The 18453-nt window shown below is 40.8% G+C and overlaps 1 protein-coding gene across 1 annotated transcript in view; it reads right to left on the bottom strand.

The window, feature by feature from the left end:
- Positions 1 to 18453, bottom strand: part of LOC122787807 (serine/threonine-protein kinase 17A-like) — a 72193-nt gene that overhangs the window by 7590 nt on the left and 46150 nt on the right. The window contains exons 3-6 of the mRNA XM_044054710.1: positions 6504 to 6648; positions 3649 to 3772; positions 3497 to 3545; positions 1963 to 2142 (exon numbers count right to left, since the gene is read on the bottom strand). Coding sequence (XP_043910645.1) covers positions 1963 to 2142; positions 3497 to 3545; positions 3649 to 3772; positions 6504 to 6648 — 498 coding nt within the window. The remainder of the gene's footprint in view (positions 1 to 1962; positions 2143 to 3496; positions 3546 to 3648; positions 3773 to 6503; positions 6649 to 18453) is intronic.

The following is an 18453-nucleotide window of genomic DNA, read 5'->3' as shown; positions in this document are numbered from 1 at the left end:
TTTCCTTGTACACCATTAGGGCTCAAGCTGTCCAGGTACTCCTGGTCCACCCTAAAAATATTCCAATACAATTCTACTATAGCCCTAACTTCCAGAAAGCTAGAACTGAATGTGACCACAAATGCCTTATTATAACCATGCAAAAGTAGACGTACCATTGTTAATTTGGGACAAAGGGGTGGTCCAGTGGACGACTGCTTGGAGTTTGAGCTTAAGGTAAATGCTACCCAGTACTGAGCGAAGCTGTTTATCTTGCGTTTTAAAACTGAAAGCAGTTAATTTTTTATAATAGGCTGAGTAAAGCCATGATAAAATTTGTCAAGGTTATTAAATAACTTTTTAATTAAAAGTGTTGTGATTTACAGGGTGTTGGTATTTTTGTGATATATTATCAAGTTTGTTGTGGCAAATGTTTTTATGTCCCATGTTTCTGTAACAGTTGTTTATAATGGACTAGGTTTCTTTAAATATTTAATGGCTTTATTTTATTGGCTAAATTGTTTTAATGTGGGTACTTAAGGCAAGGGGGGGGGGGGTTCTGCTATTCTGAAGAAGTCTTGTTGTTATAAGATGAAAGCACTCAAATTACATTTTTGTGGCTCTGAAGTCTTCAACTTCTGTTTTGTGTTGCTTCCTGGTTTGTTTTGCCGTCTTGAAGCTTCATAGCTTCTGAAAGAAAAAAAAGTCAGAGCATCCAGAAGGCAGTTGGGCACAGGACCAAAGACTGCGTGGATTCACAGAAGGAAGCCTATAGGAGACAAAAATATAATTCATTGGCAACCAAAGAAATGGATAAAAAAGGACAGCTGATGTAGCATACTTTGGCTAAAACCTGAAAATTAACAAAGTGCCAGTGTGGGTTAAACACTGGCTAGATACAACAGGGACGTCCACTAAGAGGAAAGGATACTGATAAGTGAACACAACAGCTGTCCGTAGTGTGCTGAAGCAGCTAGTTATTTTCAGTCTCTGCAAAGTGGCTCCACAGAAGGACTGGTAATAAAACTCTGCATTCTTGTTAAAAGTTTCAGAACAGGAATGATGCACAATAAGGTATAGAACGGAAGAAATGAGGCATGGATAGAAGAAGAAATGATTGAAAACTCTGCACATTAAATCAAACAAAAAGTTAAAAAAAATGCACCAGGGAAGAGAGGGGAAAAAACAGCCAAGTGACATGAAGACTAGAGAAAGAGTGTTTGGTACTGAAGTATTCTGTAGAGATGTGACATGTAAGCTTGAGGAAAGCTAGCCACCCTAGGAATATGTTGACAGGTGACATTTCTTGCCGCTAAAAAAACAAGCAACAGTATGAAACAGCAGTATGGAAGGCCAATGGGATACACAGGAAGAAGCACCACCAACAGAAACCGTTACCAACGCTAATGGCAAAACCCAGTTCTGGAGGACTTATCATTCTTACAATGTAGACCAGGCAGAGGCAGTTCAGATCATAACAAATATTCACAATATTTCACTGTAATCAGCAGTGCAAGCCATATGAAACAGAGCTTAACACTTTTGTTCTTGCAGAATAAAGGTGGGCAAGGAACAACAAATGGCTAGCATCTTGCAGAAGAAAGGACCATATGATTATGGATCTGTGACTTACTTACTCACTGGGTAGGTAAATGGGTAAGCCAATTGGCATTTACTTGCTATGCAAATCTATGTTTCTGTGATAAGCTGTTCAAAACTGTCCAATTATGGTTGTGAAAGGACTCTTTCTCCTACAACTGTTTCAATAAAGGGGATGAAGTAAAAACTTCATACAAATTTCTGAACACACTCCAAGCTTTGGGAACCAGGCAAAGACACAGCTGTGTATAGCAGGAGGAAAGGAAATATACCAACTTCTTAAGGAATCAATGTTATTCTTCAGTGTTGTAACAGTTAAGCATGTATGAATTAAAATCAAAATGCCATCTCTGTAGCCCTATCTAGGAAGGGGACAAGCATTACCTTGGGTTTTTGATCAGGAGGCATTTAATGAAGTCCACTGCCAGGTCAGACACGCCCTCAAACACATCTGGAGAGTAGCTGATATTCAACTTTGAAATGTTCAGAAAAGTTTCCTGCTTGGTATCCCCCAAGAATGGGGATTCACCCGTTAACATGACATATGTTAAGACACCTACACTCCTGTAACAAAAAGGGACAAAGTATAAAAAAATTTAATTTTCAGTGATATTTACAACAAACTAAAACAAGTCACCATTAGTTTATCATTAGATATCACAATGGACATCTGCATGGATAAAATGAAATAACAGTTTTGAGGATCTGAAAGGCATAAATGCCACCTACCAAGGACCTTCAGCCATAAAAATAAAGTAAAATGCACCATAAAGCAAGTGGTTGCAGTGAAGCACAACAGAAAAGGGAATGCATCTTGCATCGAAACACAAAAATTGCCGTACAAATTGCCATTGTCAACAAAAGTAAACTACACCTCATTAGCTTCTAAACCTAATCTATTTACTTAGGAATTTGGCCAGTTTAAAAGGTCAGAAATAGTCCCTTGAGTGAGTGTTTTCTGGGTTAAAGTGATGCAACTTGTCTTGAAGACTCCCAAGTGGTTGCTGATCATCTTGCACTCCATGTAACACAATGCGGACAGAGCTGTAATACAGCCAAATTTACTGCCTTCATACAGAAACACACAATTTGTTTTTTCATTATAAAGATATATATAAAAAAAAAAAAAAAAAATCACTCTGAAGTCTTATTCTTGTATGCAAATGCCAACATGGCCATGGCCATTATCACATACGCGAAATCAAGATTTGCGCAGTAGGCATAAAAAGACAGCAGTAAAACATCCTTCTGTCATGCATTCTTTTATAGAACTTTTATAGAAGGGATACAGAAACTATGTTTACAGACATACTTATAACACAACCAATGACAACCAAACTGCAAGCCAAAAACTAACAGTCCATTTCTATGCAGTGCGTTGACCTGCAAATTTCATGGCATTACATCCTTGCCCTGATTAGAAGGCATTGGTAGGCCACCAGCATGCAGGTAACTTAGCTACTTCAAAAGATGATGCAAAATGTGCTACTTGCTGGAAGGGCAACTTGAACTTGTACAAATACACCAGGTTCCCAAAAAAATCTTGCACCTATCTAGTGCATTGAAAAACAGGTTCAAAGACTGTTGCATCTGTACACCTTTTATACAAGTATTTTTATGGCTTCCCATGAAACTCATTATGAACTTCTTCCTTGCTTAGAGATATCTGAACACTTTTTATGGAGTCTGGAGACTGGCTAGGTGTACCTCCATAGCTGTGTGGGAGAACAGAATATTTAAAGACCAGATACCTTCACCTAAATTCACTCAGCACACACACTCTAGTGGCTTACCGAAATCCACTGAGCACGGACACCCTAGTGGCTTACTTAGACAGGGAAGTGGCAGTAGTTTATAGGACTCGGAACATACATGTCCACACACTAAGTCTTTAAACACTGGCTAGGAGTTAACTTACCACATATCAGTTGATGTGCTGATTGGTTCATAGCTCAGGATTTCAGGGGCTGCAAAATTAAAAAAGAAAAAAAGTCAGACATCTAATTTTTAAATACCAACAACATTTACAGAAAATCAGATCAGAATACTAATGTGAAAGACTCTCCTTACCTACATACTCTGGAGTGCCTAGTATTTCTCGGACCTCCATGCTGTCTACTCTTCTGGACAGACCAAAGTCCACAATTCGAATATCTCCAAGTGGATTTGTGTTAGTCAGGAGAATGTTCTGAGGCTGAAATTTACACAAGAAAAAAAAATGCTAAAGCATACAAAACAAATAGACAGTTTGTTTACAAAATCTTTTGATTTTAATAAGTTTCATGAAATACAAAGATACCATCAAGGGAAGGTCAGGTAGTTTTGCTCCTTGAAAATAGATAAAAATCTAAAGTGAAACATTAAGGAATTGCTTCATATTTCACAATGGTGTCTCCCTTCAGATTGAAGTACAGATTCTCTAAAAGAAGAAAATGCGACTCTTGAATTCTGCCCATTAATTAAAAAATGTAGTGGATTGGTTTCAAAAACAAGTTAACGACAGTGCACACATATATATATATATGTGGGGAAAACAATGGTGTGAAAACATAAAACAACTCTACAGTAATTCTATTTCATCCCTCAAAATATCTGGGTTAGATAGGAGGCAAGTGCACACAGCTACTAGGGAATTAGCTACTAAACACTCCCAACTTCTCCACTCTTCCTCCCCAATCCATCAACCCTTGGAGTTTACATCGCACACGCAAACACTAGCCTTCCTTGCAGTAATACCAGTCGTACAGTGATGTACACAACTTGGAGAGGAATAAAATGAAAACATCAGGTGACCAAGGCAGCAGTACAAAATGGCTGTATGCAAATCATGTGACATTCTTGCAACATGGAAATAGTGAGACAGGCTGTAGCAGAAGACAGAAAGGCAAAGACTACAATATTATACATTTCAAAATTTTCAGTTACTATACCAAGTGCTACAATGCTTTCGCATAATGCAAAATAGTTTACAATACAATACATGTTGAAGAGACTCAAACACTAACATTTTGTACACTCTGCAAATAAAGTTAGATTGTGAAATAACTAGCTTGTAAATATACCTATACTAATGGGCCTAACTTGCAACATGTTGCTGAGCAATCACAGACAATTTCAGATCAGTAAATCCTTTCAATTAAAACCCAGAAAATGTCAACACTCCATCTTTAAAAGACTAGTCTAGACCCTTTACAGCACTGGAATTTTTATACATATAAACACAATGGCAAAAGTATTTAAAAACATTTTTAAAATCTCTGCAGAAAATAAATAAGGTTTTAATTTAAAAAATGGGATAACTAAAAAATTGATGTAATGCTGCTGTTAGAACCTAGGCAGACTCTTAAAACTCGGTTTGTTATTTTTAATGGTATGAAGAATAGGGAGTAAAACTATGGCTGAGCACTTTTCCCCACCTTGCTCATATTACCTCTAATTTGTATCATCACCGATCCATCTGTGCTGGTGTTGAGTTAACTTTTACTACAAACCGTAAAAGGTAGGTTGGGATGTGCAACAAACCATCTGTACTTGGCTTTCAGTACATTTTGACAGTACATTTTATTCATAGCTTATGTGAGATGAAAAAGTTTTGCACCTTTAGACAGGATCTTTAACTTCGCTTGACATCACCATCACTGAAGATGGAGCTTTAATATGGTAAATCTGTTAGCCTAAATGCAAGTCTGCTGCTTGGCATACTGGACAGATTAATCTACTATTGGAGGACATACCAGAACTGCTCCCAGTCAGACCTTGTATATCTATTATGCACAAACTGAAATTGGAACAGTCTATAAAATTATACATACTAGAACACTGGACTGGATATCCCAGAGACAAATAAAAATTATCCAAGGGTAATTTTACTACAAGGGTCCCACAAAAATCAATACTGGGCCTAGTTATTTTATTCAGTTTGTTCTTAAAATATTCTCAAAAACATTGTGCAGCTAAATAGGTGACAGACTGAAAGGTAAGAGTTAAAGAATAGGCCCAGCAGGGCCAGCTGACCTCCACTCACCAACACTGCGTAATGAACATTAAATCTGACACGGTCAAATGTTTAGTGATGCCTGATGCATTTTGGAAAGCACATTATTACAAAGGACATTTACACTGAACGCAGCCACGTGGAACTGGTGAGAATTAACTGCAAACCTTTGCTAAATGACAATTTCAAATACGGTATCCTTAATGCAGAGGGCTTATCTGATAAGTTAACATGAGCAGTTTAATACTCATGTTTACTTCACCCAAGGATAATGGCCAATTTCACAGTTCCTTGTTATGTGACAGCAGCCAGCACGAAGGAATATTAAAAGACCAAGATGTTATTTTATTGGTTTACTTATGTAAAAAGGCTTGTTGCTCTAAACTTGTCTGGCATTTCACAACGTTTTCTGAAAGTCAGTCTATATGACGTGTACAGAGGCATACTGACATCCCTTTACTACCTTAAAAAGCTGAAATGAAAATGATATTAATACGGACCACTTACAATAAGTTGCCCAAGTCTAAAATCTGATGGACTAACACCCACAAAAATCATTCTCTGCTGTCCAGGTTTCTTTTCTGGCCCAGGGTCTCGAGTTTTTTTTTTTTTTTTTTTTTAACTATGAAACTTCCACAGTTGTTGGGTGACCTCCAGAAAGTTTATGAAGTTAAAGCCCTCTATGAATTTAGAACAGGCTATGGCAAAATGTACCAGACATGCTATTTCACAATCATCTGCTGCACATTTCATTTAAATTGCAAGGAGAAAGTGAAAACAGGTGATTTATTCTGTTTTCTCACACAGATATGAAGTGATCTACTGCGAAAATACTCAAAAGGCCCAGTGAGACCTTTGTCCACACCTATGTTATCCTCCTCCTTTTACCCCCAACTGTTACACTAACCCATTAGAAGATAAAGAGACTTACTTTTAGGTCCAGGTGCACAACACTGTTCCTGTGAAGAAATGCAATACCATGCAAGATCTGACGAACAAGTCTAATTACGTCTTTTTCTGTAAAGGCTTCATCATGATCTGCAACACATTGGTTGAAGATTTCGCCTCCTGCAGCACTGAAAAAGGAAAAAAAAAGTACCACTTTAAATACAAGAATCAGACTTAATTACCAAGTGTGACACTAGTAAATTTGGCAGTATTTTCTAATGTGGAAAATCATTACTTAAAATGGGCATTTCTATCTATCTACTTTCTAAAATTACTTGTAAGGATTAAAGGTGTTTCAGTATTAATTTATGCCTGGAGGACTTGTACGAGGGTCAAGAGCTTGGTCACATCAGTTGTTTTTGGCAATTTATGATTTCAGTTACAACACAATATTCCTCAAATTAAGGAGGCAATGTGTTGCAACTGAACACAAAGAGCCACCATACTAATACACGACTCAAAAATAATGTGAAAAACTGGGGCAGGCTGCAAACTACTAGAAACAAACAGCACAGTAAGTGAAAAAAACTGAAACTAAACCATTAATCTGCTTTACCGACTTGCTGCTGGATTCTGACACGTACTACAAAGAAAAATGGGTTCACTGAAACAGACTTCTGAAGACCCCTGTGTGAATAAAATGCAATGATTGAGCTCTCCTACTGTAAACAATGTGGCAAATCTTCTGAATGGACTATTAAATTGTATGTGTGCTTCTTTATTTTGCCGTTAGTAAAATTTAACGTTTGGTTCCTTGCAGGAGGTTTACTTTTAATTTTTCCAGCTTATACAGTGAAGAAACAATTATCAACAGATGTTATACAAAGATCCCTACTTCCCAGCCTTCAGTTTTCTAACCACAATGGTTCTAGTATTCCCAAAACATATCCTGGCCTTTACATTGCCTCTGAGCTGTACCAGCAATGCAGACTGTTAAATACACGTTACCTGCATAACTCGTAAAATGGTAGCTCCCTCCCCCCTTAGAAGGTTATACACTCCCTCAGCCTCTAATCATTCACATTAACCACCACATATGATAGTGGTCGGAAACAGCATTTAAAGCAAACAGAGGATAACATGGGAATGCCCATAATACTTCAGATGCAGGGCAGTGTTTATGGTCTTTAGACAACAGAAATGAAGAGGTTTTCAAATCATTTTGTGCTAATTCAGGTAGAATGCGACAGGGCAAGAGGACATGCAGTTTCCAAAAGGAAACTTATTACCAGGTACTGTACCCAAACGGACCGGATACCCATCATGAATACAGAGGACATCTGACATTATGAAAGGCTGACAAAGACATGACTGCTGGCTTTACAAGCATGCATGTTTAAATAGCAAGTTTTATGTAGTTTTGATAGTCATTTCGAGGGAACATGTTCCTTTTACCTTGCTATACCCTCTGGAAGTTAAAACACTTTGCCTGTTTTCATATGGGACAGCAAGAACTGGCAGCATGTCACACCTGCCAAGCCCAAGTTGAGCTCCTACATAGACATTAGCTGATGGAAGCACATCTAATAATCAAATACTGTGTTTTACTACTTATGGATTCAGCACAAAACATGACCAATGATCACCTAACAAGGTCCGATTGAAATGCAACGATAATAAAAGGAGTTAATCTAAAAATTAGACTAGATTTTAATTACTACAACTAGATTAGAATTACTACAACTAGATCAGATGTTCTCCCATCACAGACTAGATAAACAGGTCAATTTGAGACAACAGACCGACCTGATGGGATAATATACACCAAAAAGCTGCCATCCTAATCCAAAGTGCTAGTCATAATTCTTACCCTCCAGATTTTGACTGCAGTCACATTTTTGTTCCATGACAGGCCTGATGATGTGAACATGAGGGAAGTGCTCTGCTCTAATAAAACATTGTACATCTACAGGTGCAGACAACAAAACAGATGAAAGTATTTAGACAGATCACTGCAAAAGTAAGCCCAGTCTTCAGCAACTGTACTTAAAACCCACCTGTCTCCCCCAGCAGTTCAAATGATACAAACCGTGTGTGCGTGTGTGTGTGTGTGCATTCTGAGACCAACATTAAAAGACAGAAGGAAAAAAAAAAAAAAAAAAGAGAGAGACAGATTGGGGGGGGGGGGCGGGGGCACACATGGAAGACTACCTACTGTGCTGGTCACGGTTTTCTGTGTAATGAATGGCTTCCTTTCCACTTGTGCAGAGGAAGGATGGACTACAGAGAAAACATCTACTGCCTCCCAAGTATCCCACATTTATGCCACTGGGAGGGGAGAAATGACAATTCACAAGCCTTTGTCATCCGATCTGGAAGACAGAGGTCTACTCATCCTAGGACTTCATGCACAGGCTGGAACAAAAAACTGTCAGTGCCACACGAAAGAAATATATGCAAAGTTTTTCAGCATGGCAAATGATGTTAAAAGGTACTGTGAAATTAAACAGATGTTAATCCAAGTTACAGTAGAAGTATGAAAAATAGTGTTACCACGAGGGATTCTGGAGTCTTGTCTACATAGAGAGGCAGAAGCAGCAGTGCTAAAGTCAAACATTTTCTACTCTTAGTTCACAGTGTCAGACTGCTCATTTGCCATTCCTGTTGCTCATTTTGTTTCCCTGTTGTTTTTCTATCACAACTTTATACTTCCTGGTTGGGCTTGAAATTGGCTAAACTGCTGAAATGCCCACGGCTGGGCAGTAATTGGCCAATTACTGATCAGTGCCCTACCCCAATAAACTACAGGTATTTTGCCAGGGGTGATGGGTGGGCAAAGCCTAGTAAAAGGCAGAAGAAAGGTCATTCCACTGAAACTATCCTGCAACACAATTATCACACAACTAGCCTTTACACCTACTCCAAAAACACTCAGATGCTTTGCCTTGAAAACGCACCTTGAAATCTTTACATGCTGCATCAGTGCACAGGTGCCATCAGCTAATCAGATGGCCTGCAATCTTGTACATGCACTCCAGCTACTTCTGACTACTATTAGGCAACCCTAACTGCCTGCAGGGTGACACCCTTTACTGCCCAGATGTACAAACAAGTACATCCAAATTACTCCATTACAGGGATAGTAAGCATATGTTTCCAAATAACTACCAAACTGCTGAGTTCTTTAGTTCACAAACTAGAAGGCTTGTGCTATAAATAAGGGGATTTTAACATATGAATGTATTTATAAGCAAATAATCTCTTACAATGTATATGTAAACACATTAAAAATAAAATGATGAATGATGATAGAACATCATACTGCAGATATAAACAATCATACAACTGCATACAAATCCAAGAATCAAGGCTTAAAAATGATACAGTCACCAACAAAGAATTCATAGATGCATCAAGCTGATCTGTAAGCTAGTATAACAGAAAATTAGACTCTCAGGAGTGAAGCAGATGAGGAGAATAAGAGGGGGAACTACAAAGAATCCATCTTGTTCGTGGTCTGCCGAGCAGCAAGATTAAAGTGGCGGGGGGGGGGGGTCTACTCATACACCCCACCTGAAGTTCAAAAAAGGTGAAATGATCATTTAAACTGGATTTTGAATGCTGCACTATGAAAAAAAGTATATTATTTCCATTGACATACTTCCATTTAAAATGCGTATTGCATATCAAATCCAGACTTCCTAGTTTCAGTATGGGAAATGAATATGTGGTAATATTAACAGGATACGAACATTAGGTATAAGCTGCTGTAGGAAAGTACAGTTTTGTACCTACCATAAATGTAGATGTCCGAACAGGATAGCATCTGCAGTCCTTACAAATGGGTTGTCCTGTCGTCAGGCAGCCCTTCGGTCGGCCGGATTCCAAAGTCTGGGTCTGGCCTCGGCTGGTGTCGCACTTCACCCGACGTCATCTCTGCTGGTCTGCGGGTATAAAGGCATCAGCCGACGCCATTTTCCTCAGTGTTTCTTGCCCCAGATGCCAGTTGCCCTCTTGGTAAGCTAAATTTTTGGATAAATGCCAATGTTTCCAAAAAAATAGAAGGCAAACACAAAAAATAAGCATGTATGTACATATATACAAACAAATACACCATAAGAGATTCCCCCCCCAGCTAGCTATTAGGTGGGTAAATACCCTAGGAGTACCACAGAGGGGAAGGAGGGAGGGTAATCCTGACTGCAGATGCTATCCTGTTCGGACATCTACATTTATGGTAGGTACAAAACTGTACTATGTCCTTCAAGGATGCATCTGCAGTCCTTACAAATGGGTAGAATACCATAGCCAAACTAGGGGAGGAGGAAGTAGTATTATGGTGTAGTTAGGATCCCTTGCAAAACAGCAGTGGCAAACCCTGCTCGGGATCTAGAGTATAGAGGTAAGTTATAATGCTTGGCAAATGTATGCACGGAGGTCCAAGTAGCAGCCTCAATAATGTCCTTGGTAGCCACTCCTCGTAAGAAAGCTGTGGTAGTGGCTGTAGCCCTTGTAGAATGAGGCCTTATGTTCTGTGGAATTTGCTTTCCATGGTAGGAGTAACAGAATCTATTCTGTTTGGAAATTGCTTTTCCTTCCCTTCCTGTTGCATAAGCTACTAGAAGCTGGTCAGTTTTTCTATTGCCCTTGGTTCTGTCCAGGTAGTAGCGCAACTGTCTGTGTACATCCAAGGTATGCAGCAGTCTTTCCCCCCTGTTCTGTGGATTGGGGAAGAAGGTAGGTAGGTGGATTGCCTGGTTTAGAGACACTCTGGATACCACCTTAGGCATAAATGTAGGATTAGTTCTCATGGATACTCTATCTTTATGGAAGATTAGGAAGGGTTGTACTGCCATTAAGGCCTGTAGTTCCGAAACCCTTCTTGCTGAAGTAATTGCCAGTAGGAACGCAGTTTTCCAGGATAGGTGTTGAAGATCTGCTGTTGCTGCTGGTTCGAATGGAGGGAGTGTCAATTTTTCTAGCACAAAGTTCAAGTCCCATGCTGGTAATGGTGGTTTCCTAGGAGGTTTTACATTCTTGATTCCTCTGAGGAACTGCCTGAGTAGAGGATGTGAGAAGACAGGGGGATCGAAGCTGTATTCTGCAGAAATAGCTGATGCATGTATCTTGATGGAGGAATAAGACAGGCCTGTATGGAGAAGCTCTGCCAAATACTCCAGGATGTTGGCAATATCTATCTTTGACATCTTTCCCTCTTTCAGTACTCCAAATGACAAACCTTTTCCATTTTCCTACATAGTTCCTTCTTGTTGAAGGTCTGCGGGCCTCAAGGATAATGTCTTTAACCCTTTGGGATAAATCTGGGTTAGATGCTCCTATGTAATGTTCCAGGCAGTCAGTTGCAGAGTTTTCAGGTTTGGATGCAGGATGTTGTAGTTGCTCTGAGTCAACATCAAAGGAATCAGGGGTAGTGTCCACGTTCCCCCCCCCCGAGACATGCTCCTCAGCAATGGATACCAATGTTGTCTTGGCCAATTTGGAGCTATCAGAATTATCCTTGGACGTTCCTCTTTGATTTTCAGTAGTACCTTGTGCATCAAAAGAAGAGGTGGAAATGCATATGCTGTCAGGCCTTTCCAACTGAAGGATAGAGAGTCCACCTTCCAAGCAAGTGGGTGGTATGTCCTTGTGCAGAATTTCTTGAGCTTCTGATTGAGTGGGGATGTGAATAGGTCTATTTGTGGCATTCCCCATTTCTTTGTGATGGCCTTGAAGATGTCCGGGTGTAGCATCCATTCGTGAGCATCCGAGGTAGTTCTGCTTAACATGTCTGCTAGGATGTTTTCTTTTCCCGGTACAAATATTGCCTGTAACTGAATGTTGTAGCTCAGAGCCATATTCCATAGGTCCAGAGTCATTCGGCATAGGGGGTATGAATGAGTGCCTCCCTGTTTGTTGATGTACCACATAACTGTGGTGTTGTCTGTCCTTATCATCAATTGGCCTTCTTTGAGGAATGGTCTGAAATTCTGGATTGCTAGTTTTACTGCCAGCATTTCTTTTTGATTTATGTGCAGGTGGTCTGGAGTCCATAAGCCTTGAATGCATTTGTCCAACATGTGGGCCCCCCAACCTAGGTCTTAGGCGTCCGTTGTGATGGTTTGGCTTGCTTGAATGTTGTGGAAGGACAAACCTGGGTTTGCCTGGCATGCTTGAGCCCACCATAGGAATACTTGTTTCAGGCATGGGATTAGTGGTATTTCGGTTTCTAAGCTGTGCCTGTGTTGAGACCATAAATTCTTTAGGTACCACTGTAGCTTTCTCATATGCAGTCTGGCATGGGGGACCAAGATTATGCAGGATGCCATGAAGCCCAAGGCCTGCAGTACTTTCCTTGCTGTTAGTTTGTTCTGCTTTGTTAATGCCAAGAAGTAAAGAGGAAGTTGTTCTTGTTTTTCTGCAGTTAGGAATGCCATCTGTTTTACTGTGTACAATTCTGCACCCAAGAATGTTCTTGTTTGGGATGGTATCAGTCTTGACTTTTTTAAATTGACTGTGTATCCCAGGGCTTGTAGTAAGCAAATGACTCTTTGTAAGTCTTGTGTCAGCTTGCTTTTGTTGTCCGCTTGTATCAGGCAGTCGTCCAGGTATGGGTAAATTTGGATTCCTTGTAGCCTGCAATGAGCTATTACTGATGCCAGGCATTTCGTGAACACTCTGGGTGCAGTAGATAAGCCAAAGGGCAATGCTGAGAATTGATAATGCTCTGATCCTGCAAGAAATCTGAGGTATCTTCTGCAATTTGGTCGTATGGGGACGTGCAGGTATGCCTCCTTGAGATCTAGAGTTACCAGCCAACACTCCTTGCCCAGCATGGGAAGAAGTTGCTGTAGGGTCAGCATTTTGAATTTTGGAACAATGATGAATGTGTTTAAAGCGGACAGGTCGAGAATAGGTCTCCAATTTTTCTCTTTTCTTGGTACTAGGAAAAGTCTGGAGTAAAATCCTTTGCCCTGTTCTGTAGGTGGTACCCTTTCCACAGCTCTCATCTTTATTAATTGAGCTATTTCTTTTAGGGCTTCTGTCTTTTGATTTGGTGGTAGGTTTGGCATTCCACTTTTTACTTTTAAGGTGTGGAAATGGAACCTGTAGCCTTGGTCTATAGTTTGCAAAATCCACGTCTCTTGTGATATAGTGCCAGTTTTTTGAAAATAAGGCTAACTTTCCGCCTAAAGGTGCTGCTATTTGTTCCCTGGTAGGCGGTGTCAGAACCAAGTCACTGTGATTGCCCTGTTGCAGTGGTAGTGGTTGTGTCTCTGCCTCGTTGGTTATTGCCTTGCCACTGACGTCCTCTGTAGGCACCTCCTCTGGATTGATTTCTGCCTCTGGAACGTCTATTTCTGCCTCTCTGAGATTTAGAGGAGTCTGGAAAGGACCAATTTTTGGAAGGCCAGTTCCTGCTAAACCTTGGGGGCTGAACCTGTAAGAAATCTTTAACTGTTTGTACAGATTTTGCCTTCTCTTCCATTTTCTTCATTACTTGTTGGGCAGGAGGACCAAATAGACTGACCTTATCCATAGGAGCATCTAATAGCTTTGTTTTAACATGATCCGGCAAGACCTGCTCTTTCAACCATGCATGCCTTCTTATAACTGTGCCAGTCATGGCTGATCTAAATGAAGCCTCCAGTGCATCATAGCCACATTTTAAAGAATGGTTACTAACCTGCTGAATGTTATTCACCATTTCTAAAACATATTTCTTATCTAAGGAATCATCAGAGGACAGTTTCTTAGTTAACTGATCAAGCATAAACTCTTGGTATTGGATCATGTGAAACTGACAGTTCAAAGCTCTAGCTGAGAGAGTAGCAGAGGTGTATACTTTTTTACCCCATCTCTCTAAGGACCTGGATTCCCTTTCAGAAGGGAGAGGGTTTTTCGCTGAGGTCGAGGCTACTGCCTTAGGCCCCTGGGAGATATACAAGGCTCCTCTTGCAGATCCTGAGACTAAGTGGTGATGAGTGTCCGGTACCCTGTAAAACCTATCGGGCTTGGCAGGGGCTGGAGGTAAAGTATCAGGAGCAGTGCAAGCATCATTGAATGCATCATCCACAACAGGAAGAACTGGAGGTATAGCTAAGGGCCTATGTTGCAGTAAATGTAGAAAGGTCCTAAGCCTTTTTCTGGAGTCTGAGAAATCTTGTCCCTGCCATTGGAATTGCTCTCTCATGGCATGTAAGGTTTCCCCAAAGGCAAATTCCTCTGGTGGAGAGGCAGAAGGAATCGATTCTTCTGCATCGGAATCTTCATAAGTAGAAAAAGGAGCCTCTGGATGGTCTGAATTGTCTGAATCATTAGAAGAGTCATCTGAGGACACTGGCTCAGGGGGCTCTGCTCTAGGTCTCTTTTCTGGAGGTTGAGAGGCCCTGTCTGGGTGAGATTGGGATCCCCTTATTAAAGAGATGAGATCCTCTGCCAGAGTAAGCATTTGGGAACTGGAACTGGGCCTGTGAGAGGGGGGCTTAACAGGCACAGACTTAGCAGTTTTGGCTGCTTTAGCCCTGGCAAAGGCCTTTATAGACATGGCTGCAGGAGGCCTAGCAGCACCGCGTGCTGGGGTAGAGACATCCAAAGGGATGGTGTCCGATAATTCTAGAGAAACCACATTAGTAGGCAAAACTTCAGAGGCCGATTCAACTAGGGTAGCAGGAGCCTCGGTAGTAGTCATGGATTCGGCTGAAGATTGACCCGTTTGCTCGGTTTCGGCCGAAACAGAGACACTCGCGGTTTGCTTAACCGTGGTTTCGGCCGAAACCGCGGACCGCGAGTGTCGGTCTTTTTCTTTGCGTTTCTTAACAATTTGAGAAGCCGGAGGATCCGACGGCATAATGTACGCAAAATCTGAGCCGAAAAACTGTTCAGCAAACTCCGACCGACGCCTAAGCGTCGGTTGAAGGAAGCACAGGCTAAACAGGCTGCTACGTCGTGGTCTGGGCCTAAACAAGGTAAGCAGTAAGAGTGGAAATCTTTATGAGGTATTTGTTTCCCACAAGTTAAACAGTTATTCACTTTTTCTGACATCGGCTGAGGCAAGAAAGAGTCCCCAATGGGGTACTTAGCTTTTTAGAAGTCTTCGAAGTAGTATTCGGTAGTAGTAATCTCTGGATCTGACCGACCGGCACTTGCGAACAGCTTCTGCTTCGGGCGCCACGCGGCAAGAAAGACTGAGGAAAATGGCGTCGGCTGATGCCTTTATACCCGCAGACCAGCAGAGATGACGTCGGGTGAAGTGCGATACCAGCCGAGGCCAGACCCAGACTTTGGAATCCGGCCGACCGAAGGGCTGCCTGACGACAGGACAACCCATTTGTAAGGACTGCAGATGCATCCTTGAAGGACATCAGTTTAAATAAAAAGGGCTCTCCTCATCTAAATTAAGAGAGTCAAAACATGAAAGCAGGGAAACCGGTATGCAATCTATTACCGCATTTGGCTCTAAAGGTAAAATATTCTACTGTACTGAGAAACATCAGATTATCAAATTTCAAAGCCAAGGCTTTCATAAAGGCATTCTGCCAAACCACTGGACTACCTGTGACACGAGTAAAATCCCATTCTTCTACAAAGCTTTTGAACTGTTGGCTTGTAAACTGCATGCCATTGTCTGAAATTACTTTGTGTGGACTTCTATGTTTACTTTGTGTGGACTTCTATGTGCAGCAAAATGATGCTTCATCTTAGTAATGGCTGTACTGGATACTAGGTTAGGAAGCAAGTCAATCTTGAACCAACTGGAATAAGAGTCTACTTACACTAAATAATACTGACCACTCCACTCTTAAGACATCTGTGGCTACTGTTGACCAAAGTAATTCTGGAATCTGGTTAAGCTGAAGTGGTTCTTTGTTGTTGTGGTATTATTACATTCTGAACGAGAAGAAAGTGCGTTTTCAATGTAGTGTGTGACAGGGGCAAAATACACTCTCTCACACTTTTCTTTTGGTAGATTCGGTTCCTGGATGACCACGATGCTAGATAGTAATGTACTCAGGTTGCAAGGATTGGACAAAATCGTATCTCTGTATGGAAAATAAGGTTGCACTTCTTGAGGTAGATTGCTTTGACACCCATCCTTGACTGATAAAGTAGTTGAGCTTGTAAAACTGGATCTGTGGCTGTGTGATCTCAGCTCAAAAGACTTGTGGAAGAAAAATTCTGCACTTCAAATTCAAACACAATTACCAAAAGCTCTCTCGATGTGGGCATCTTGCATTTCAGTTTGGGTAAGAGTTCCTGATGCATAGGCGATGGTTTGATCAGTGCAAAGTCCAAATTTCGAAGCATCACAGGAAAGTGCGACTGGCTTGTGATCATAGTATTTGAGTGTTGGCAGACTTGCAATTCTGTGTTTCAGGACAACAAATTTTTTTTGGTGCTGCTTGAACCAACACCAATATACATCTTTACGTGTCAGCTCTGAGTGGCACTGATAGTTGGCTCAACTCTGGAAAAACTTGCCCAAGTAGTTGTCCATGCCTAGAAAACATTACAGGGCTTGAACATTGTCTGGAGCCGGCATCCCAAGAATGGCCATTTGCTTTGAAGGATCTAGTCGTAAGCCTGTTCTTGACCAACAATAAGTAACTTCTGGTAGCCTGAACTTGCATTTGTGTGGATTGAGCTTGAGATTCACTTGACGTGCCCTTTCTAGAACTTTTCTGAGGTTTCTGTCACGCTCTGCTACATCATGACCTCCTACTAGTACAGCAAAAGGATGCCCAGAAAAAAATTTGTTCCATTGCATGTTGAAAGACTTGCAGAATTTATCCTAAATGGGATTCTCAAAAATCTGTACCTGCCAAACAGAGTACTGAATGTAGTGAGCAGTTAGGACTTCGTCAAGCTGAATTTGCCAAAATGAACACTTTTTCATCTAAGAGAGAAAAAAAATAGTGGCATTTGGCATGAAGGCTGCAACTTTTGACTATACGCATTGGATGATGCAGTTTTTTTAGCTTTTTGTTCAAATCCCAGGGTTAATACATATTCTGATGTTATCCAAGCTTTTCTTACAGGCTACCACCACGGAAGATACTCATTCTGTTGGGAGATTCTACTAGAGAAAATTACAACTTGTCAGACTATTTTACCCAACTTGGCTTTGACTCTTATCCTGCATGGCTACTGGAACTTGCGTGCTGGCCTGATAACTGCACTGACCTCCGGGTCTAACTTTATGGAGCACACAAGTGGATGTTAGCCTAGTTTGTCCCTGAAAAGATCAGCATAGGTAGAAAAATGTGCTGGGCAAAATTAGTGTAGTGGTCTTTTAAGCTAATGTGGTGGGACTTCCTTATTAAATGAAAGCAGTTCCATTTTCAAAGCATCTTTGAGCCCTAATAATGATGGATATGCTTCTTGACCACATAAAATAAGTTGGAGCTTATCTCAGCAGAAGATGAAAGTACTACCGAGCCTTTAGTTTGATTTCTTCACCTCCATAAGAAACAAGTTTTGCACTCCTTGCCAAATTCAAGCCTTTCACCTTTACACACTCTAGCAAATGTTTCTGCTGACATTACACTTGGAACTGGTAACAACTTTGAGCTCTATGGGTTTGCCATTTATCCAAACAGTATAAAATACTTCATTCTTTGCCCTTACATCTACTGTATTGACTGTTTCATGAAGCACTGACACACCATCTACCGTATTGACTATTTCATGAAGCACTGACACACCATCAACAGAGTAGGCTTGTCACAGTCTAACTGATAAAAGGGAAGTTAAAAGAATGTGGGCCTTTTGATTTACAAAACCATTTGAAATTATTCCATTTATTGCATTTGTGGCATTGATGACCAAAAGCTAAACATTTCTCCCTTTAAGATTCATGGCTTCCACCACAATGACAGTTGGCAATGAAACTAGGTTGGGGCCCATGCTTTGGAATTTGCTGACTCACTCTTATGCTTCACAGAGATTGTGCGAAATCTGGAATTTGCTAGAAAGTTCTGGGGTTTACCAGG

The sequence above is a fragment of the Protopterus annectens genome, chromosome 13.part0 (genome assembly GCF_019279795.1).
Source record: "Protopterus annectens isolate FY-2018-M chromosome 13.part0, PAN1.0, whole genome shotgun sequence".
NCBI classification, from domain to species: domain Eukaryota; kingdom Metazoa; phylum Chordata; order Ceratodontiformes; family Protopteridae; genus Protopterus; species Protopterus annectens.
Note: the sequence above shows the minus strand (reverse complement) of the source record. Positions and strands in the feature narration are given on the sequence as shown.